Raw genomic sequence first — 24,506 nt, forward strand, 5'->3', positions numbered from 1 at the left:
CTCAAAACTAAACATTAAAAAAAAAAAAGCACCTTAAAACTTCCATTTGTAAATTTTATTTTTTTTAAGTAGGCTCCACACTTGACATGGGGCTTGAACTCAGGACCCTGAGATCAAGAGTCACACATTATACAGAGCCTGAGCCAGCCAGGCACCCCAATTTGTAACAGGTTCATTCAATATATATATATTTAATGTTTACTTATTTTTTAAAGAGAGAGAGCATGAGTGGGGGAGGGGCAGAGAGAGAGGGAGACACAGAATCCGAAGCAGGCTCTAGGCTCTGAGCTGTCAACACAGAGCCCGACGTGGGGCTCGAACTCACAAACCACGAGATCATGACCTGAGCTGAAGTTGGACACTCAACCGACTGAGCCACCCAGGTGCCCCTCAATAGATGTATTTTAAGATGGCACGTTAACAATTTTGTTTATACTTTTATACCACTGCTACAAAATTCACCCTTACGCCTCATGACAGCAGTATAGTTTTATAGTACACAAGACTATCATGAAATCAGTAATTTAAATTCATGTCTACTTTTATTGGAAAAATAGCAATAGGTTACTGTATTAAGTATTTTCAGCCTACACCATATACATGTGATTTTAAGACTCTTTTCCAGTTACTCTGCTGTCCACTGCATGGATCACCAACCCACAGGATGGAAGGAAGCCACTGATTTAGAAACTAAAGCAACCACATAAGGAAAACATAAAACAATGTTTAATTTGAAGAACAAATTAAGTATAGTCACGTTTAAGTCATTCCTGTATTTTATGCTGGGCTGCTGCTAAGTGACATATGTCTAGTCTTAAACTGATACTCATTAAAAAAAAAAAAAAACACAAAACCTGATACTCATGTTTTCTTAGTTATACCTCTATAAATGAAACTTCTTAAAATCTAGAACTTAATCTGAAATAAGCCTTAAAACAGAGAATCTACAGGCCCCTGAGTGACTCAGTCAGTTGAGCGTCTGACTCTTGATTTTTTGGCTCCGGTTGTGATCTCACCATCTGTGGGAATGAGTCCCCTGTCAGACTCTGCACTGACAGCACAGGACCTGCTTAGACTTCTCTCTCCCTCTACCCCGCTTCCGTGCTCTCTCTCTCCAAAATAAACAAATAAAATTAAATGAATGAACGAATAAATTAATTTACCCAAACCTTTCAACTATATTTTACTTAGCTTTCTGCAGATAGTTTATACAACTGTCACTGCACTACGTCTGAATCAAAGGGAATTATAAAAACAACCTTTTTCTGGACAAAAAGATAAAACATTAGGAGCACTTGTGTGACTCAGTCGTTAAGTGGCCAAGTCTTGATTTTAGCTCAGGTAATGATCTCACCGCTCATGAGTTTGAGCCCTGCATTGGGCTCTGTGCTGACACTGTGTAGTCTACTTGGGCTTCTCTGTCTCCCTTACTCTCTGACCCTCCCTCTCTCTCAAAAATAAATAAAAAACATTAAAAAAAATTAGTACCAACACTGGATTAAAAAAAAAAAAGAACACTGAAATGTGTACACTTCCTGTAAAAAAAATAGAAAAATGAGAGAAATATACAACTTACAAAGTGAAAACCTCCCATATTCCCACACCCCTGAAGAGAACAAAGCCAGTATTTAAAATACATCAAGAAGAGGCGCGCCTGGGTGTTTCAGTCAGTCAAGTGTCCAACTTTGGCTTAGGTCATGATCTCATGGTTTGTGAGTTCAAGCCTTGCATCGGGGCTCACTGTTTTGAGTGTGGAGCCCGCTTTGGATCCTCTGTCCTCCTCTCTCTGCCCCTCCTCCACTCGTGCTCTCTCTCTCAAATTAAATAAATAGATAGATAGATAGATAGATAGATAGATAGATACAACAAGGAGAGTCCAATTTAAATAAGTGAATTCTTTTGCACAATATATTCACCCTCTGAAGTACTAATTTTGTAACCTTGTATTTTCATCTATCATCTCTGCTTAAAAGCAAGGCACATGTATATCTTCATTCTCCAAGAACAAAAATTATTACTCACATACTAGGTGACTTATGGCCCAACACTAAACTAGTGACACCCAATTTTCTCAAATTCATCAGTGAACTTAGTTGGCAGCTTGCCTCTCAGGAGCTATAATGAAATTTTATTCTAATTCTGTCTAAGGCTTAGAACCAATCACAGTTTTGAAGAGTCCTTCCTGTCTTTCCTGTCCTATACAGGTCTTCATCTTCAGGATCGTTTTATTTCTTTTACCCAATTAATGTTAATCTGCTTTAACAATTATCCTATTGTACATCTTTAATTTTGAAAAAGTTACCTTAATTGTAGCATCCTCTGAAGCAGAGACCATAACACTGAACACAGGATGGAAAATTACTCGAGTGACTGGACTCCTATGACCACTCAATGCGTATTTTTCTGGTGGACGGGGAATCCATTCTTTTGGGTCTCGTTTCTGACCAAGCGGTCCACCCGACGTAAATTCTTCTTTTGCTTCATTTAGTTTTGATTCTAGTTCCATAACCTTAAGAAGGAACACATAGTTATATACAGATAGATTCTGATAAAAAGAAGATATCTGATATTTTTAAAAATCAGTTTGCAGGATTCTTGAAAAAATTTTGGTAATTTACGAAGCATTCATCAATTTTAACTGAAAATGATCTATATGATATACCACCAAAATTTTAGTAGTGTGATACAACTGAAACTTGAGAAAAATTCACTCCAATTGTGTCAAATATTTCACTGAAAAAAAATATTTTTCAATTTATATCTACCAATTAAAGGAAGGACAGTGCACCTTTATAAAAGCTAACATGCATCTATGTGTTGGCTACTTTTCTAAGAGCTTTTTCTGGATTAACTCATGTTATAAAAATGGTATTTATTTATTCTAACTTCGCCTACTAAGGGTATAAATTTTAGGACCAGAATATTATTTGCTGCCTTCACTTTACAGATAAAAATAAAAGCTCAGCAGGGTGTCCAACTCCAGCTCAGGTCATGTTCTCACAGTTCATGAGTTCAATCCCCACATTGGGCTCTGTGCTGAAAGCTTCAGATCCTGTCTCCTCTCTTTACCCCTCCCCTGCTCACTCCCTCTTCTTTCTCAACAATAAACATTAAAAAAAAAAACCCCACAAATAAATAAAAAATAAAAGCTCAGAGATGAAAATGACTTGTCTAAGAGCACACTTTAGTGTTCTTTCCCCAACATCATGTTGGCTACATGCTTTCTTCCCTTCTAAGTGCACAAATGAGTTCTTTTTGGTATCAATTCCCTGAAGTCAGGGTTGTGTAGATTAAATGGAGCCAATACCTGGGATGCATGATTTAGCATGTATCAGCAATGACCTATCTAGGTCAAAGTTTTTTGATGCATAAAAATGTATTTTCATTTACCTTTCAAGATTAAATATAATTATTAATTAATGCAGAATAATTGATGTTAATATTTTCAGAAAGTTTATATAGTTAACACTCCGAATACAAGTGACTTTAAAGAAAGAAGATACAGATACCTTCTTTTGTAATCTAATGACGGATGTCCACTTTTTTTCCAAAAGACCAGCATATTTCTTATCTAATTCTTCATTCTAGAGAAAAAAATGAGAATCTTTTGAAAAATGGCTCACCTACAATAGTTCAAACCATACAGACCATTCATCTAAGCCCAAATGTTAATAAATACCTGATTATACCAAAAAGGGGGGGTGAAAACCTAGTACCAAAGTAAACCACAACAAAAGATTTATGAACAGCTGAGGTGACTGTTAACCTCTAATACTTGAGTAAAAATCCACCTATTAAATACTATATGAATAATTGTAAGGTCAAACATACCATATCTAATTCAGCTTCCTTTTTAAAAACTGAATATGCCTCTTCATAGCCATTTGAACGAAGATAATCTGCTATAGCTCGATTTCTGAAAGAAAACAAATTCAAATTTTTACTTCTACCAAATCCGATTTCCATGTTAAAGAAATATTTCATTTAAAATCTCATAAATCTTATGACATTCTTTTAAGAGTATTCCCTTCCAAATCCAAGTCTTTCACAAAAAAGGAACCTTCCCCAAAAGCCTCTAAAACATTTAGCCCTGCCATAGTACGTCCAAAATACTGTAACATTATTCCTGAGCTTTTAGTTGTAAGTTTCTAATGTACTGCTTACCTTACAAGATGTGGGCACTCTATGGATCAAGATATGGCTTATATAACAGCTATCAATTTGTGGCAGTAATCATCAATTTTTTTCATGTTTACATTTAGCCTTCCTTTACTACTTGTTATGTTTAGCAGATGCTCAAGGACTAGCAACTGAAATTTAGTTGTACACAGAATTGTTCTGATAAATTATAATTAATATGCATTTAATATTAGAGATAACTTTAAAACATTAGAGTGGACGAAAAAGGTGGCACAGGCTATAAACTTAGTACAATATCACGGTATGAGACATTCATTTAGAATTAGAAAGAACTCAAAGGTTAGAAAAGCTGAATTAGCAGATGCCTCTTTATGCTCTCCTTATAATTTCTCAAAGAGAAAATCAACTACCTCCCTCCTAAAGCAACCTATTCCAATGTCTCTCAATTTTTTTGTGCCCTAACTACCACTGTAACAAATAGTTGTTTGTTTGAGATTTCCTGTAAAACATTTTCATTTAAATAATTTGAAAGTTAATATGTATGCAAGGTTAAACAAAATTTAAACATATAAGTACACAATAAAATATCCTTTCCACCACTGACCTCCCTGAGGTAACCACTTTATTAGTGTTTTGCATATTCAGAGACAATCTACCCATACACACACATTCCTGCATATTCTTCTAGAGGTAATCAATATTTGTTTTTTAAAACAGAATGCAATACACTATATACAAAAAGTCTTACAATATCCCATACACCCACTTAATCTTAACCATCATTCTTTATCAGCAGATATAAATCTGCCTTTTAAAAAAATATTGTATTCCATTATAGAGACATATGCTTTTACTACCACAAACAATGCTGCTATGACTACCCTTTCAAAGCCACTGCCCACCTAATGCTTTAGGAAATAAAAACACTCTAGTAATATTGTAGAATTCGTGGAATCCAGTTTTAATTCAATGGCATGCTAAAAATAAAGCAAACAGTAGAGAAAGATAATAGGGAGTTATATCAAACACTTTATATATTCCAGGTAATTATTAGCATACCAAAAATTAAAGCATTAATAACTAGTGGAAGATAGGGTCAAGCACATCACATTCATGAACACAGGGGCTGAGGAAAGGTAAATTCTTACTATTACTGTGAGTCTGTGTCTGTGTGCGGCTCATATCATAGCCTGTACCTTCTGGCCTGTTCTACTAATGGATAACTCGATTCGTAAGAAGTGTCTTCTTTACGTGGAGCTGAAATCTACTTCGTTTTAATTTCCACCACGTAGTTCTACTTGGGCCTTCCGAAAGAATACAAAATAGGAAGGCAGTGGATCTCTCAAAATATTCCATCAAATATTGTGTTGTCAAAGCCTGTGTTACAAACCTTCAACAAAAGTAAATTTCCCTTTGGTTAGATTATCCCAAATAATAAGGGAAACAAAGAAGTTAAAAGACATACCTATTTCTTAGCTTTATTTTCTTCTTAGAAAATGTCAAGGGTAAACAAATAATATATAGAACTTGTAAATACTTAATGTTCCTACCTAGCTCTTACCTCAGGGTCAAGCCCTAATCCCTGAAACTGCCCAAACATACTGCACACAGCTTACAACCTTGAAGTTCATAAAACATGTAATACGCACATGTAATACATGGCACAAATTATAACAATTATGATCTTACTGGGCTTATTTTTTTGTAAAGATACATAAATGGTGGTACTTTTCAGGTAAGAATAGTAAAAGGAGAAAAATGCAAAACGACTATTCCTTTTCCTTATTAAAAAAAAAAAAAGTCCCAACATTTTCAGATTACCACTGCTAACCCTTCATTCAGTAGTCTTCTCATACCATGTTCTTTGCCCATACATTCACATCACCATGGATACGTATGTATGGCTTTTAATTAAATAAATTATCTTTTGTTCACTATGTCATGAAAATCTTAACCTTGTCAGTAAATGTTCATCCATGACATCCTAGTTATTTAATACTCAAACACAATACTCCATGATGTAGATGGACCAAATTTTATTCAAGCAATTACCTATTGCTGGACTTTCAAGGCTACTTCTAATTTTTCATCATCTTAAGCAATGTTGTAAACAAACACTCATATAAAGCCTTTCTCACATCTTTACATTTGAGTCAAATGATGCTACAAATTGAATGTTATGTGCGTTATCCTCCTATATCCACCGACCCCAATTCTTACACTGAGACCTAATATTTGGGGACAGGACTTTTGGAGGTGCTTAGGTCATAAGAGCAGAGCCCTCATGAATGAGATTAATGCCCTTATAAAAAAAAGACTATGAACCAGGAAGCAAAAGACTATGAACCAGGAAGCAAGCATCACCAGACACTAAATCTGCCAAGTGCCTTGATCTTGGACTTTCCAGACTCTAGAACTGTAAGAAATAAATCTCTGTTGTTTATAAGCCTCCTAGTTTACAGTATTTTATTACAGTAGCCTGGACAAAGACAAAAATTATATACATTTTTAGGACATTTTGATAGCTACTTTCAAATTGCTCTCCATAGTTGTACCAATTTATATTCCTAACAGCAGTTATGAATGCCATCCCTTCACCATCTTTACTTTTCAAATATTTGGTTTAGCTTTTACTGATTAAAAAACAAAACAAAACAGTTTTGGGGTGCCTGGGTGGCTCAGTCGGTTAAGGGTCCAGCTCTTGATTTCGGCTCAGGTCATGATCTCACGGTTCTTGAGTTCAAGCCTCGCATCTGGCTCCGTGCTGACAGTGTGGAGCCTGCTTGGGATTCTCTCTCTTGCTTCCTCTCTCTCTCAAAATAAATAAATAAACTTTAGAAACAAACAAAAAACCAACAGTTTTTATCCTTTGATTCTGTTTATATAACTTTTATAAAAAGTGAATTAAATGTTAAATTTTTAAAACTTGTGCAACATTTTTCTAAGGTCTGTGTGGCTTAACCCAACATTTGCATTTTAAAAAGTTATGTGGCAAATGTAATCAATTAGAAGTTGTAGACGACTCCAAATATGCATAAAGCAGCACCTCATTATAGTTGTATGTCACATTTACAGGTTTTGTTTTTTTTTTTTAAACGTTTATTTATTTTTGAGACAGAGAGAGACAGAGCATGAGCAGGGGAGGGTCAGAGAGAGAGGGAGACACAGAATCTGAAACGGGCTCCAGGCTCTGAGCTGTCAGCACAGAGCCCGACGCGGGGCTCGAACTCACAGACCGTGAGATCACGACCTGAGCCAAAGTCGGACGCTTAACCGACTGAGCCACCCAGGTGCCCCTACAGGTTTTTTGTTTTTTTTTTTTTTAAAGTAGGCTCCACATCCAGCACAGTGACCAACATGGGCCCCAAACTTAGAACTCTCAGATCAAGACCTGAGGTGAGATCAAGATTCAGAAGCTTAACTGACTGAACCACCCAGGCACCGCCACATTTATACTTTTTAAAAAATGTTAAATCCTGTTTAAAAACATTCACTGTCTCTTTTGATCCTAAAAAAATTCTACTAAAGTAGGTACAAAAGCATATTACCCCTGAATTATATATTGGTAGACTGATTTATCTAAGGCCACAAAACTAGCATGTAGTGAAATAATTTAGGATAATAATTCCAAAAAACATTTACTGAGTGGATGGGGAAGAAACTAGCTAAGTAGGTGGAGCTCTGCACCTCCCTCCTTTAACTGGAGTTGTCCCATATTTATATACTTCCATATATTGTATTTTTCATAAGTGCTTTAAAAATGGACTTACACTGCTCTTTAAAAAGCCCTACACCCAAATCCTTGAAACCAAAAATGACTCACACTCTTAACCACTAGGCTTTTGTTTTGGTAACTGACTAGATGCGAGAGACGGGAGAACACGGTTGATTCATAAGTTTCTAGTGAACTGTAGTACCACTCACTTGGACAGACGGGAAAAAAAGAACAAGGAAAAAGAGGCAGGCATATGACAAGTTCAGCTTTAAACCTTCTTACTTGAAGTAGCTATAAGATATTTAAGTAAAGATACATGATACAAGAGGTAACTAGACATACAGGTGACATGTTTGAGAAAGAGACCTGACATAAGAAGAGGACTGGGAAAATCAGCAAACAGGTAGCAGTGATTTGAACAACGTAAGTGGTGACAGACAATTCAGAAGAAGATATATATTGGGGGGGGAGGGGAGGACTAGAATGTAACTGATGGAACTTTGACAGATACCAACATTCAAGAAGTAAGACAATTAAGAGATGTCAGCAAGCCAATGAAGATGGAAGTTTCAAAGAAATGGAGATGTGTAACAGTGACAAAGATCTGAGAGGGGTCATCCAGAGTCTAAAAAGTGTCCAAGTAATCTGGCTACTAAGACGTCCCTGCCTGTCTACTTTACCAAGTACAGTGTCAGAACCTAAGTGGCCTCAGTATTCCATTCCACACTAAGGTTTCATATGAGCACTGGAGTCAGGGAGCAGCAGTGAGTTGAGAATATCAGGGATGGATTCTCTTTTTATTGTTAAATGTTTCATTAACACTATGATATCTATGAAAGTTTGGAAAGAGAGATCACATAGCATTACTAATATAACAAAGAACAACCAAAGAGTAAGATACATATATGAGAATATAGCAAACAAATTAGAACCTAAGTTTAAATGAGTCTGACGCCATTAGGGATAGCTGAACCCAGTGAATGTGGAACCTCTGTCAGGGAAGGTGTATCACAATCACTTAACCTAAGAATAAATTAAGACAGATGAATCTCTAGGTTCTAACAGCCTAATGGTGCTTCCAGAGTTTCAGCTGTTGATCTAGAGTTGATTTTCAGCAGTTTTATTAAGGTTGGAAGAGTGGACATCAAGGCACAAGTTTATAATCATCTCTCCAACAAACTCCACATACATGATTTAAATTAATCTATTAAGTCTCAAGAGATGCAGAAAAACAACTAATCACTAGAATCAAAGCAGGATTCATGCAGAACATAAAAGGTAATTCTGAGTAGATCCAAACCAGTAACCTCATATACAAATCAGAGAAAATGGTTAAAATCAAAGGGAAGAACTGAGATGAAGGACTTTTATCCATGAACGAACAGAATGGCTACACAGAGCTTAGCTTACATATGGAATTACTCTAGTGAAACTATCACAAGTGAGATCTGTGTTTGCTTTCTACTTTTTTTTTTTTAAATGTTTATTTATTTCTGAGACAGAGAGAGACAGAGCATGAGTAGGGGAGGGGCAGAAAGCAAGGGAGACACAGAATCTGAAGCAGGCTCCAGGCTCTGAGCTGTCAGCACAGAGCCCGATGCGGGGCTGGAACTCACAAACTGTGAGATCATGACCTGAGCTGAAGTCGGTCGCTCAACCAACTGAGCCACCCAGGCGCCCCTGTGTTTGCTTTCTAAACGACTCCAGGTTTATAAATGCCAGGGTTAGGGGCACCTGGGTGGCTCCATCAATGGAGTGTCCAACACTTGATTTCGGTTGTGGTCATGTTCTCAGGGTTATGGGACTAAGCCTTGCATTGGGCTCTGCACTGAGCGTGGAGCCTGTTTAGGATTGATATTCTCTCTCTCTCTCTCTCTCTCTCTCTCTCTCTCTCTCTCTCTCCCCCCCCCTCTCCCTCCCTCCCTCCCTCCTCCCTCCCTCCCTCTCTCATTCTCTTCCCCCCCCCAACTACCCCTCTCCGACTCGAGCACTTTCTCTAAAATAAAAAAAAGGAAAAAAAATGCCAGGGTTAGATTTTAAGCATTTTAGCTGACTTCCTACACTCTCTTCATTATTCTTTTATCCCCCAGCATAATTTTTGTAGCTGAAATATCACACCCACCGCTACCAACCCATACACACTTACCCTTACAAAGGGAGGGAAGATTTTTTTTTAAGTTTATGTATTTATTTTGAGCGGGTGGAGGAGCAGAGAGAGAGGGCGAGAGAAAATCCCAAGCAGGCTCCACCCTGTCAGCACAGAGCCCAACGTGGGGCTCGATCTCAGGAACTGTGAGATCATGACCTGAGTTGAAACCGAGAGTCAGACGCTCAACCGACTGAGCCACCCAGGAGTGCTGGTAAGATTTTTTAAAGTTACTGTAAATGCTACGAACTACTAGTTAAACAGTAACCAGTCTAAAAAGATTGGATTGCACCAACACTAAAAGCAGAATACTTCAGGGTCCTCAGCATCTCTTACAAATTTAAATCAGAGCGGAGGAAATTACAGAGCATGCATTAGAGGAGACTGAGGTAGAAGATGTTTTTCACAGATAAAGAAACAGGCTCCCTGAATTTAACTGACCTTTTGGCTAGCAAGGGGTGGAGCTAGGAATCAAACTTGGGTCTTTTAAAGCCAATACAATGGTAACTGTTTTTCAAACTGTGTACTCTAGCACTCTAAGGCTGAATAAAAATGTTCTGGGAATTCTATATATATTTTATTTTAAATTCATTGTTTATATGAGGAGAAACAGGGTTAAGTCAAAAAAAACTGACAGACTGAGATTTTTTTTTTAAATGTTTATTTATTTTTGACAGAGAGAGACAGAACATGAGTGGGGGAGGGGCAGAGAGTGAGAGGGAGACACAGAATCGGAAGCAGGCTCCAGGCTCCGAGCTGTCAGCACAGAGCTGACACGGGCTCGAACTCACAGACTGCGAGATCATGACCTGAGCCGAAGTCGGAGGCTCAACTGACTGAGCCACCCAGGCGCCCCGTGAGTGAGATGTTTTCTTACCAAGCCCATTAAAAGAGATACACTGAGGGGCGCCTGGGTGGCGCAGTCGGTTAAGCGTCCGACTTCAGCCAGGTCACGATCTTGCGGTCCGTGAGTTCGAGCCCCGCGTCAGGCTCTGGGCTGATGGCTCAGAGCCTGGAGCCTGTTTCCGATTCTGTGTTTCCCTCTCTCTCTGCCCCTCCCCCGTTCATGCTCTGTCTCTCTCTGTCCCAAAAATAAATAAACGTTGAAAAAAAAAAAATTAAAAAAAAAAAAAAGAGATACACTGAAAACGCGGAGCTCACATATTCATGAATTAGAAAAGCAATGGAGTTCACATGCTTTATTCTAAAAGGCCTAATAAATCTGGGGTGTCTGAAGGGTTATGAGGGCACACTGTTAAGATAATAGAAGAGACCAGGCGGGCTCAAACAATCAAGTTCATAACACTAGGAGGACACTGTCATCTTTAGTGCCCTGCTCCAGAAGACAACCCTCATACCAGCTAAGCTACTTTCTTACTTACTTTACTTACTTATTTAGGCTGCGCCATTTTAGACAAAAACCAAGATGAACTACACAGTCCCTGGGGAAGACAGGAATAAAATTCATTTCAAGCAGAGACACTACTGAGGATCATTCCATAAGCTGCTGCCATTGGACAGCAACCAAGTTTCAAACAGGTACCATGACTTCTTAAATATACTACAACTGCCCACTGAACAACACAAACGTTGAGGAGGTCTTACACCTCGCTAGCCACATGTGCCATGACAAAGGGTTACAATGATCATCCTTTACCATCACACTTGAAAAGATGTACCTACTTTGTAAAGGTAGACCAGGATTCAACAACTACTAGTCTTGGGACAAGTACAAGCACAGCAAGAGGTCACAATGAGACTTTATCCTGGCAATGATGAAGTAAAATAGAATGAAATTTGGGTGAGTCAGTACAAGTGGACCCTCAGCTTCACCATTAAGGAAAATACCACATGCCTGGTATACTGGCATTCATTTCTCTTCAGCAGAGATCTGGGTCTGAGGTAGTATTTACCCCTCCCTCTCCACACCACAGCAGCAACAAAACTATCTACCAAGCAAGTATACCATGTTGGATTTTCTTTAAAGCAAAACAAACAAACAAAAAAAATTACAAAAATATGCATCATTATTCATTCTTACATTTAGATAAATTTTTTAAAGTTTATTTATTTTTGAGAGAGAGAGAGACAGAGCGTGAGCAGGGGAAGGGCAGAGAGAGAGGGAGACACAGGATCTGAAGCAGGCTCCAGGCTCTGAGCTGTCAGCACAGAGCCTGACGCCAGGCTCGAACTCATGAACCAAAAAAGATCACGACCTGAGCCCAAGTCAGATGCCTAACCGACTGAGCCACCCAGGCGCCCCTAGATAAATTTTTCTGAGTTACAGAATCACAAAGCAGAAACAACACTGAGCAGATATGTTTTGATCCTCTTCCTTATGTTTTCTTTTTTACTACTTTAACCTGTTAAGAAAAGAACCTTACTGAAAACTAAGGTAAATGAAGGTACAATTATAATATGACTTCACACTAATTAGGCTAGACTTCTGATTATGCTGTTTCAAGTTAATGATACACACATTTATTACTGACTGACATTTAAAAAGAAGTTGCATGACCTACTATAAGTCAGAAGTCAGTGATGTCAACAAACAAATGGAGATTTTGCCTCAGCTCCAAGGTACAATTTTTAAACATTTAAAACATTTTCTCCTCTTTCCTCTAACTTCAGTGTAAGTCTATATAGTAATTATAAGCTATTTATTTAATTATGAGGCCCACTTAGAATATATTTCTGTAAAAAATAATTTTGCATACTTAAAAAACCCATAAAAAAGTCAGGTTGTACAATAAGGATAGGCAATATAGCTACCATATACTAGTAAGTTTGAAATATTTCCATTTTTAAAATGTAAAGCAAATATTCACTATAAAACGACAAAGTAAAGAAAAAGGGGAGACGTAGGGGAGGGAGAATAAGGGAAGGGATGAGTGTCTGTTATATTCCCAGCTTCATACTAGGGAATATAAAAGAGGAATAGGTTACTTGTTATCTGGGATAATCAGAATATGATGAATTCTACTGAATGAGATATTTCAATTAAAAATCAGTTTTCAAAGAATAGAAAGATTAAATATACCACAAACTGAGACTACTTAAATCTCTCTTTGAGGACTCAGAAAAATCTTCATATGGAAATTTTATTTTTTTTAATGTTTATTTATTTGGGGGGGGGGGGGAAGGAGGGAAGGGAGGGAAGGGAGGGAAGGAGGGAAGGGAGGGAGAGGGAGAGACAGACAGAGAGGGAATATGAATCCCAAGCAAGCTCTGCACTGTCTGAGCAGAGGATAACATGGGGCTCAAACACACAAATAGTGAGATCGTGACCTGAGCCAAAATCAATAGTCTGACGCTTAGCCAACTGAGCCACCCAGGTGCTCCCTATATTTTGATATAGTCGCATTTATCTATTTTATTCCTGGTTTCCACATTTGGTACCTTTACAAAGTCCTTTCCTACCAAAGGCTGTACTTTTTTCTACCACTTTTATATTGTTACTTTAACACTTGGGCTTTCACATCCTTTGGATTCAAGTTTTATTTAGTACAACCTACGGTACTATTTGCTGAACGGTACTTTTTCCTATTGATGTGAAATGCCATGTAACATATACTAAATTTCCATAGATAAGATGAGCCTGTCTCTGAATATTATTTGTTCCCCTAACCTATGCACCTATTACAAAAATATTTTACTTACTACTTTTACAGCAATGTTTGGGTATCTGGTACAATTAGTTCCTTTCTCACTAATCCTTTAAATTTTTCCTTAACTATTTTTCTGCATTTTCCTCTTCCAGATGAACTTCAGAATCAACCTGGTCAAATTCAGAAAAATTCTGTTTAGATTTTAATTGGGATTGTATTTAATTTTATTAATAATTTGGGAGCTCTGACATCTTTCCACTATTCATTTATTTTCACTAGAAACAGGGCAAAGAAGTCTTTTCTACAACATTACCCCAAAACAAAAACGACTTAATTCTAACTACTGATTCTTTTTTATTTTTTTTAACGTAATCCCTACACCCAACATGGGCCTTGGACTCACAACCTCAAGGTCAAGAGTTGCATGCTCTACCAACTGAGCTAGCCAAGTGCCCTTCCTCTGAGTTCATTTTATGTTGCCTTTTTTGTTACTGTACTGTTCATTTATGTCTTTTCTCTTTATTCATCAGTTTTATTTTATGCTCTTTGTTTCTTTAATTTATATTTTATTTTATGGTCTTTCTTAAAAGATAGTTTTTAATTTTGCCAATCAAGTTTACCAGGTTATATTTTCTATTTTATTAATTTCTGCTTTTAAAAAAATTAATTCTTTCCCTCTGCTTCCGTTGGGCTTATTTTATTGTCTTATTCTTGAACTGAATGTGTGGTTCATTTCTGACCTTTGTTTTTTTAAAAGATTCATTAGACTATCTAATTTTCTGTATGCTCTGTTGGCTACACCCTACAGGTTTTTATTGTAAGTACCCTCATTATTATCAATGTCTTCATTTATTAAGTTACATGCTGTTCTTTGAACTTCAAGTATTTAGAAGTACATTTAAAAAAAAATTTTTTTTTAACGTTTATTTATTTTTGAGACAGAGAGAGACAGATCATGAACGGGGGAGGGTCAGAGAGAGAGGGAGACACAGAATCTGAAACAGGCTCCAGGCTCTGAGCGGTCAGCATAGAGCCCGACGCGGGGCTCGAACCCACGGAGTGTGAGATCGTGACCTGAGCCGAAGTCGGCCGCCCAACCGACTGAGCCACCCAGGCGCCCCTAGAAATACATTTTAAAAAAATATTTAGAGGGGGGGGGGGGGGGAGAGGGAGAGAGAGAGAGAGAGAGAGAGAATGAATCCCAAGCAGGCTCCATGCTGTCAGTACAGAGCCCAACGTGGGGCTTGAACTCATGAATTGTGAGATCATAACCTGAGCCAAAATTAAGAGTCAGATGTTTAACCAACTAAGCTACCCAGGTGTCCCTAGAAGTACATTTTAACATTTTTTTTTAAGTTTATTTATTTATTTTGAGAGAGAGCAAGCACACAATTGGAGAGAGAGAGAGAGAGACAGAGAGACAGAGAGAGAGAGAGAGAGAGAGAGAGAGAGAATCCCAAACAGACTCTGCACCACCAGCACAGAGCCCAATGCAGGGCTGGAACTCATGAACTTTGAGATCATTACCTGAGCTGAAGTTGGATGCTTAAGCGACTGAGCCACTCAGGTGCCCCTAGAATTACATTTTAAAACATCCACATGGATAGATTTCTCTTAGCTCTCCTTTTCCTACTAATTTTCATTTTATTTCATTACAGTCAGCAAATGAGTCCTATGAGATTTCTGCATTTTTGGAATTTGAGATTTTTCTTTGCAGTCCTATCCATGGGAACTTTTTCCTTAGTATCTGTAACTCTAAGTGGGAAAAGTGTGTAACTTAAGAATTGTTCATCCAACTTTTACTTGCCATTCACTTATGGAAGAAAAAAAAAATTAACCCCTAACAGGTAAAAAAGGCTCACAGAAATCCATTTAGGAGCCCATCTTGAAAAAGGTATGTAATGACAAAATCCACCCAACTAACACAGTAATCAAAAGAAGAATAGGAAAATGTTCTAAACTTGGGGCGCCTGGGTGGCTCAGTCGGTTAAGCGTCCAACTTTGGATCAGGTCATGATCTCATGGCTTAGGAGTTCAAGCCCCGCATCAGGTTCTGTGCCCACAGCTCAGAACCTAGAACCTGCTTCAGATTCTGTGTCTCCCCCTGCCCCCAGCTCCTCTCCCACCCACGGTCTATCTCTCAAAAATAAATAAACATTAAAAAAAAAAATTAGCAAAATGTTTCAAACTCAACAAATGGTATACATTAAATATGTACAGTTCTTTGTGTCAATTATACTACAATATAGCTGTTAACCAAAAAAGGAATACAAGAATGGGAAAGTTGTGGAAAAAAAGAATTAGGGGTGAGCAACAAATCAAACAAAGTACAAATATTATCAACCAGGACAACCTAAAACAAAACAAAACAGACTTTCTTCATCTTTCATGGAGAAAGATCAATGGGTAAAATCTCATACAAAAATAGAGGTGTAAGCTTATTTTGTTAAGAGTTAACTATGAGATGAACTAACAGGTAATATCATTTCCAAATTCACAGAGTGACAAAAAATATTAAAAAGAGATTGTAAAGTATAATTCTATTTTACAAATCTTAAGAAAAAAAGATGCTCATGAAATTTTTGCAAATACTTGAAAAATATCTGAAAAGACTATAATATACAGACAATGGGGGCCACCATTGGAAAATGGGACTGAAAAACTGAGGAGGGAGCAATGTTTGCATTTTGACACATGTTAATTCTGGTGATAGAACTGTGTTTAATGAATAGTGAACTTAAAATTAGGAAACTCATTCTGACTCTAATACTAGTCATGAAACTGGTAATTTTAATTTCTCCCATCCTCAATTTATCTGTAAAAGAAAGATATTTGTCATATCCACATAAATGTTTTTGTTATTATTCAATATTTGTATGCCCCAGAGTGGTAAAAACAAAGAAGGCAGGCAATATACATTTGCCGAGTTGAGTCACACTTATTAGTACCGATCAAATTACTGTTTTCCAGTACATCAAAATTCTTTTCATTTTTTACCCCCAAAATACCTCATCCTGTTAATTTTTTAAAATTTATTTATTTTGAGAGAGAGAGAGAGAGAGAGCACACGTGCACAGGGTAGGGGCAGAGAGAAAGGAAGAGAGAAGATCTCAAGCAGGCTCTGCACTACCAGCAGAGCCTGATGCGGGGCTTGAACTCACAAACTCTGACATCATGACCTGAGCCGAAACCAAGAGTCCGATGCTTAACTGACTGGACGCCACCCAAGCAACTCCAACTTACTTATTCTTTTTAAAAAACGCTTATTATTTATTTTGAGAGAGGGCGGGAGAGACAGAGAGAGAGAAACATGAGCAGGGGAGGGATAGAGAGAGAGAGAGAGAGAGAGAGAGAGAGAGAGAGAGAGAGAGAGAGAATGAATCCTAAGCAGGCTCCACAGCATCAGCACAGAACCTGATGCAGGGCTCAATCTCAGGAACCATGATATCACGATCTGAGCCGAAATCAAGAGTCAGATGCTTAACTGACTGAGGCACCCAGGCAGGCGCCTCTATTTATTCTTTTTAAAGTTTACTTATTTACTTTTGAGAGGGGTAGGCAGAGAGAGGAAAGAGGGAGGGTCCCAAGCAGGCCCTGCGCTGTCAGAGCAGAACTTGATGTGGGGCTTGAAACCAGGAACCATGAATCACAACCTGAGCCAAAATCAAGAATCATAAAGAGTCAGACCCTTAACCAACTGAGCCACCCAGGTGCCCCTCCAAGTATTTAAAAGCTAATTGGTGCTGGACTTCAAGCTGTATTACAAAGCTGTAGTCATCAAGACAGTATGGTACTAGCACAGGAACAGACACTTAGATCAATGGAACAGAACAGAGAATCCCGAAACGGACCCACAAATGTATGGCCAACTAATCTTTGACAGAGCAGGAAAGAATATCCAATGGAATAAAGACAGTCTCTTTAGCAAGTGGTGCTGGGAAAACTGGACAGCGACATGTAGAATAATGAACCTCAACCACTTTCTTACACCACACACAAAAATAAACTCAAAATGGATGGAAGACCTAAATTTAAGACAGGAAGCCATCAAAATCCTCGAGGAGAAAGCAAGCAAAAACCGCTCTGATCTTGGCCGCAGCAACTTCTTACTCAACACGTCTCCGGAGGCAAGGAAACAAAAGCAAAAATGAACTATTGGGACCTCATCAAATTAAAAAACCTTCTGCACAGTAAAGCAAACAATCAGCAAAACTGAAAGGCAAACGATAGAATGGGAGAAGATATTTGCAAACGACATATCAGTTAAAGGGTTATTATCCAAAATCTATAAAGAACTTATCAAACTCAACACTCAAAAAACAAATAATCCAGTGACGAAATGGGCACAAGACATGAATAGACACTTCTCCAAAGAAGACATCCAGATGCCCAACCGACACATGAAAACATGCTCAACATCACTCATCATCAGAGAAATACAAATCAAAACCACAATGAGATACCACCTCACACCTGTCAGAATGGCAAACATTAACAACTCAGGCAACAACAGATGTTGGTGAGGATGCGGAGAGACAGAATCTCTTTTGTGCTGCTGGTGGGAATGTAAGCTGGTGCAGCCACTCTGGAAAACCGTATGGAGGTGCCTCAAAAAATTAAAAATCGAACTACCCTACGACCCAGCAATTGCACTACTAGGCATTTATCCACGGGATACAGAAGGGGCACATGCACCCCAATGTTTTTAGCAACACTATCAACAATAGCCAAAGTATGGAAAGAGCCTAAATGTCCACTGGTGGATGAATGGATAAAGAAGATGTGGTATACATATACAACGGAGTATTACTCGGCAATTAAAGAATGAAATTTTGCCATTTGCAACTACATGGATGGAACTAGAAGGTATTATCCTAAGCACAATTAGAGAAAGACAAATATCATATGACTTCATTCATATGAGGACTTTAAGATACAAAACAGATGAACATAAGGGAAGGGAAGGGAAGCAAAAATAATATAAAAACAGGGAGGGGGACAAAAACATTAGAGCCTCTTAAATATGGAGAATAGAGGGTTACTGGAAGGGTTGTGAGAGGAGGGATGGGCTAAATGGGTAAGGGGCATTAAGGAATCTACTCCTGAAATCATTGTTGCACTACATGCTAACTTGAATGTAAATTGAAAAAATAAATACAGGCACATGGGTGGCTTAGTCGGTTAAGCGTCCAACTTCGGCTCAGGTCATGATCTCACGATTCGTGAGTTCGAGCCGCACACGTCAGGCTCTGCTGACACCTCAGAGCTTGGAGCCCGCTTTGGATTCTGTGTCTCCCTCTCCCTGCCCCTCCCCTCTTCGTTCTTTGTCTCTCTCAAAATTAATTAATACTACTCAAAATTAATTAATACTAATTAGTATCCAACCTGCTAGAAATGCTAAAATGTTACAAAGGCAAACTGAATGCCAAAATGTATCTTACTTGTAAGAAGTATATAAACATTTGTTTCTGCCTCTCATAATATATATTCCATAATACTTTCAAAAATGGTAGAAAAAGCAAAAACCATCATTTTATTTCCTTACTAAAAACTCCAAGATTTTTTCTATTCCCCAAATTCCTAAACGTAAATTCCCTAAATTTACATTTATATCTAAGACAAATATTCTTTGCTTAATGAGCACTTTTAGGTCAATTCTTCCCTAAAATTCTCTACAAATTTAGCCACCTGAAATTAGGTTCTCTCATCAATTGATTTTTATTCAAATTAAAATCTCTATTTTTGGCCATAATGTTTAAATATTAATCTTGATTATGAGGGTAATAAGGCACACACAAGGCATCTAGAAGAAAAAAGTCTGAACTGACTTAGAAACAAGAATGACTAAAAACCAGACATACCTTCAATAACACAAAAGTACATATGTAGATTAATTACTTATAATATTTCTAATTACAAAATAGTGGAAACTAGCTAAATGTTCAAATATGGGCGAATGGTTGAAAAAACTGGTATATACAGAGTAGAGTACTATCTAGCTGTTAAAAGGGAAAAAAAAAAAAAAAAAGAGGATCTCTATGAACTGATACAGAGTGAGTTGCAGGAGATACTGCTAACTGAAAAAAAGCCAAGTGCAAAAGAGCACTTATAGTATGCTACCTATTGCTTAAGGAGAAACAAGAAAACATACATGTATCTCTCTTATCTTTATTAAACAATGCATGAAGTTGGTTCCTACATGGGGCAAGGAGGGAGGAACTTAGAAGGGATTCAGAAGACTAATACTTCTGAGTATACATTTTTGTACAGATAATGTTCTACATATCCAAAATATTAAATTAACAAGGATGGGAAGGCAGAGGAAATGCAAAACACACAAAACTAAAAAAACTAGAACCTATGAACCCAACTACATTTCAAATGAATAACAAAACCATGGGAAGAGGAAGAGAACCCAGGGCGAGTTTCCAACTGATCCAAGTAATTTACAAACACAGCAGAGTGGATGGGTGGGGGGGGGGGCCTGGTGGGGAGAGGAAGAACTGCATACAAATTCTAAACCCTTTCCAGGATGTGTAGTAAGAGTGTAACAACTCTGAAACTATTTTGGAAGTACTACAGGATTGAGCAAATGAGTCAAAGCCTTGCTATTGCTGGCAGACAGGGTCTTGCTACAGAAGAAAGATACAAATATGGTAGGGAGGAAAACAAGAAACAACATAGTGAAAATAGACTGAAAATTAGAAGTATCAGGATAGCCTAATGATTTCTAAAATAAGTATGTGTACATGCCTTTGTGTATCAGTGGTTCTCAACTGGGGGAGATTTTACCCTCCCCCGCCACGAGGAGAGTTGGCAATGTCTGGAGACATTTTTATTGTGGCATTTAGTAGAGGCATCCTTGGGTAGAGGCCAAGGATGTTGCTAAACAACCAGCAGTGTACAGGACAGATCCCACACCAAGAATTATTCAGCCCAACACGTGAACAATGTCAAGAGTGAGAAACCTTAATACACGTGTGTACCAAGGTACCTGTATATGTGTTTACAAATACATATTTCTTGGTTCTGTCTACTTTAAGGACCAAGAACCAAACACCCCAGTAGCAGTAAGTATACTTAGTACCCATATCTTGATGTCTAATACCATTCTCCACTAAGAGAAACCAAGGCTTATCGGAGCAATGACTGATTCTAGGATTAATGCAGGATGGGTGCACAATAAGCCTGGAACACCTTGTGATGCTAGAAAGTAAGAAAATGCCCACAGACAGGGCCATATATAAGAGCCAACTGAAGGGGCTCCTATGGAAGTCTGGAATATTCAAACAGCAAAAGTATAAGAAAAGTAATGAATGATAAGAGCTACTGAAAATTTAGAGGAGTTCATACCAATAATGAAAGAACAAGTAAATAAAAAGGAGTAGAAGAAAAGTCCCTTGATTACAGTAAAATGCTGAGTGATGACTAGTAAATGTGGAATGAGTGGTTGTGTAAAGAATATCATCACTTTGCAACCACTATAGTAAAGAATGGTTCAGGCAAGAATTATCCATGGATGTTAAATCTAGTGGGGGAATATTTGATGGAAATAAGAATGTTTTGCATGGTCTGCTTATATTTATGGAAAAGTAAATAAAAGTAACTATACACTATACAGTGGAGAAATCAGGCATCTTGACTAAGGGATCAAAATTAGCATCACTACAGAGGGGCAGATAGACATGATGTGTCTCTAGACATGATATCCTAAGAAGACAAATTACTTATGTAGTTTTCTGGCCAAGAATATATACCCTGAATCTAATCATGAAGAAACATTAGATACAAAATGAGAAACACGCTATTAAAAAAACCCCAAAAAACAAAAACTATTCTTCAAAACTATTAACATCCTCAACAACAAAGAAAGGTTGAGGAAATGTTCCAGATTAAATAAGACTAAAGAGTGGGGCACCTGGGTGGCTCAGTCAGTTAAGCATCTGACTTCAGCTCAAGTCATGATCTCACAGTCCATGAGTTCGAGACCCGCATCGGGCTCTGTACTGACAGCTCAGAGCCTGGAGCCTGCTTCGGATTCTGTGTCTCCCTCTCTCTCTGCCCCTCCCCTGCTCATGCTCTGTCTCTCTCTGTCTCAAAAATAAATAAAAAAAACATTAAAAAAAAAAAAAAGACTAAGGAGATATTCAAATAAATGTCTAAATATATTACCTAATCCTGGACTGGGTTACTAGAGAATATACTAGAGAGAAAAGAGGTGGGGGGTGAGAGGGAAACTTTGCCATAGGACATTCATTATTGGGTCAATTGACAAAACTGGAATATGCAAAGCAGATTAAATCAATAAATGAATCAATGTTAAATTTACACAAATGGCTAACTGTCCTGTGGTTTCATAGAATATCCTTAGTCTTAGGAACTGCACACCCAAGTATCTGGGATAAAGACCTTTTTTTTTTTTTTTAAGTTTATTTATTGAGAGAGAGAGAGAGAGAGAGAGAGAAAGAGAGAGAGAGAGCATGCAAGCATGGGAGGGGCAGTGAGAGAGTGAGAGAGACAGAGAATCCCAGGCAGGCTCTGCACTGCCAGCATGGGGCCCAATGTGGGGCTCAAAGTCACCAAGGATGAGATCATGACCTTAGCCTAAATCAAGAGTCGGATACTTTGCCGACTGAGCCACCCAGGTGCCCCTGGGGTAAAGATCCTTAATGTATGCAACCTACTCCCAAATGGTTTAAGAAAAAACACTGCACGTGTACACACACACACACACACACACACACACACACACACGGGTGCAGATTGCAAATGATAAAACAAATGGTACAAAAATGGTACAAAACAAGTGAAATGGATAAAATGTAATTAAGTATTCTTTGTACCAATCTTAAAACTTACCTCTAAATTTGAAATTATTTCCAACTGAAGTTTTATAAAAAGCCACGGAAAATTTTTTTTAAAAATTTAGAACGTGAAGCTAAAGTACTCCTCTATATTCTTTACCTTATAAAAATAGAATGCCATAAAATATGGGATGCTATAAGATACTATAAAATAGCAGTGGTCAAATCATCTTATGCCTCTCATTAACGCATTTGCATTAATACTATGTTATCCACCTCATAAAGATCAAATTCTCTAATAGCCACTGGCTGATAAAAGATAAAAAATACAAGAAAGCAAAGGAAAGGCATTAGCAACAACAAAAAAAGCTTTCATTTTCCGAATACACAGATTCTAGACAAAAAAAAATTTAGAAGAGCTTTGAATCCTCTATCTTCCTACTGAACATATTTAAGACAAGCTTAGGATAAAACTTATCCCAAGTAACTTACTTGTCTGTTCTGCTTTAAACTTCTACACAACAAAGTCGTAAGGGTAAATAACACTATTTCAAAATAAGACCCAGTTTTAACTGCCCAAACCAGTATCTGAACACTAACAATACTCTAGGAATCTAAGAATAGATCTCCCAAATCTGTTATTTTAACTTACTACTTTGTCTTTTATGAAAGGATTTTTTTAAAAACACAAAACAGAGAGACTTACAGTTCATCTCGTTGTCTCTGGGACAGCACCATTTTGGCTGTAATATCAAGCTTCTTTGATATAGTGGTATGTCCCTCCTTTGGGAAATCAAAAAGCGTTGTGATCCCTGGGTTTATAATTAAATATGCCACTAAGTGGCGTCCACACAGGGGAAGACGATTCTTTTACAAGTGAATCCAACCAGTAATCAGGAGATAGTCAACAAATAGGGTTCATTCCACCTAAGGAGAAAAAGAGAGAAAGAGAGAAGATAAGTTCTTTCACTTAGAATTTAAATTATTTCTGCATTACTATTTGCAGTTTATACTTTCAAAGACGATTTACTGTGATGCTAATGAATGGTGGGGGACGTTTTGTTATGATCATATTAGTACGTATTTTAAACTATCTTTTTACCGAGCTTAAACAGCACTATTTTCAAATTTACCCATTCCCAACGATGTCACCAGCCAGATAATATAGATATCAATTTTGTTAAAATTAAAATATTAACATATTAAGTTCTCTAGACTATAATTCTCCCTCAAAGTAAAAAAATCAGGGTGTGTGGTGGAACATGTGACTCTTAATCTTGGGGTTATAGGTTCAAGCCCAATGTTGGGGGTAGAGATTACTTAAAAATAAAATCTTAAAAAAGACAAAAAAATACAAATTCTAATTTACAAAAAACACATAATCTGAAAAAAGGAGGATTTCAATGTCCACAAGCCAAAGAAGTTAACCGTAACTGATAATCTTCAAGACTGAGTATTAGTCACTAATAATCTTAGTTGATATTATTTATAATGTAAATTACTTACCAATCACATGCCCTCTTAACTAATGCATTTAATGAAAGAACCAATTTAATTTTATTTCAACTTATTTTGTGTTCTTTAGAGGCATGTGTTTTAGGGGCACCTGATGGCTCAGTCAGTTAAGCATCTGACTCTTGGTTTCGGCTCAGGTCATGATCTCACCGTTTCATGAGTTCAAGCCCTGCACTGGGCTCTGCGCTGGTGGGGCGGAGCCTGCTTGGGATTCATTCTCCTTCTCTCTACCCCTCTCCCACTTGGGCTGTCTCTCAAATAAATAAATAAACTTAAAAAACAAGAACAACAAAAACCTTAATGGACTACCCCCTAGAGTCTATGTACTCACATAGTAATTCAATTTCTCTAACCTAGTTTTTGGATAATATTACCCAATATTTCAGAGTCTTTCCTTTATATTTGTAACAAAATAAAATCAATTTCTACTTAACATCTAAAAAATATTGTAATCAGTTCAATCAGAGTAAATGTAGGTGAAAGTTAAGAAAAATCAAAGAATTACCTCTTAAATTATTCTTCAAGTTTCCTATTTTACAAAACAAGTTTCGTTTGCTTTATCACACTGTACAAAAATA

The 24,506-nt window shown here is 37.5% G+C and overlaps 1 protein-coding gene across 4 annotated transcripts in view; it reads right to left on the minus strand.

Annotated features, from left to right (window-relative positions):
- PAFAH1B1 (platelet activating factor acetylhydrolase 1b regulatory subunit 1) overlaps window positions 1-24,506 on the minus strand; it is an 80,406-nt gene that overhangs the window by 20,105 nt on the left and 35,795 nt on the right. For 3 of the 4 annotated variants that reach the window (XM_045487752.1, XM_045487753.1, XM_045487754.1), the window contains 4 exons: window positions 23,120-23,340; window positions 3,832-3,916; window positions 3,510-3,584; window positions 2,303-2,509 (listed from right to left, as the gene is read on the minus strand). In XM_045487752.1, coding sequence (XP_045343708.1) covers window positions 2,303-2,509; window positions 3,510-3,584; window positions 3,832-3,916; window positions 23,120-23,151 — 399 coding nt within the window. In that variant the 5' untranslated portion in view covers window positions 23,152-23,340. Of the gene's footprint in view, window positions 1-2,302; window positions 2,510-3,509; window positions 3,585-3,831; window positions 3,917-5,288; window positions 5,445-23,119; window positions 23,341-24,506 lie in introns of those variants that run through there. The other variant, XM_045487755.1, reaches the window with a different exon arrangement.

Source organism: Leopardus geoffroyi, chromosome E1, assembly GCF_018350155.1.
Source record: "Leopardus geoffroyi isolate Oge1 chromosome E1, O.geoffroyi_Oge1_pat1.0, whole genome shotgun sequence".
Taxonomy (NCBI): Eukaryota; Metazoa; Chordata; class Mammalia; order Carnivora; family Felidae; genus Leopardus; species Leopardus geoffroyi.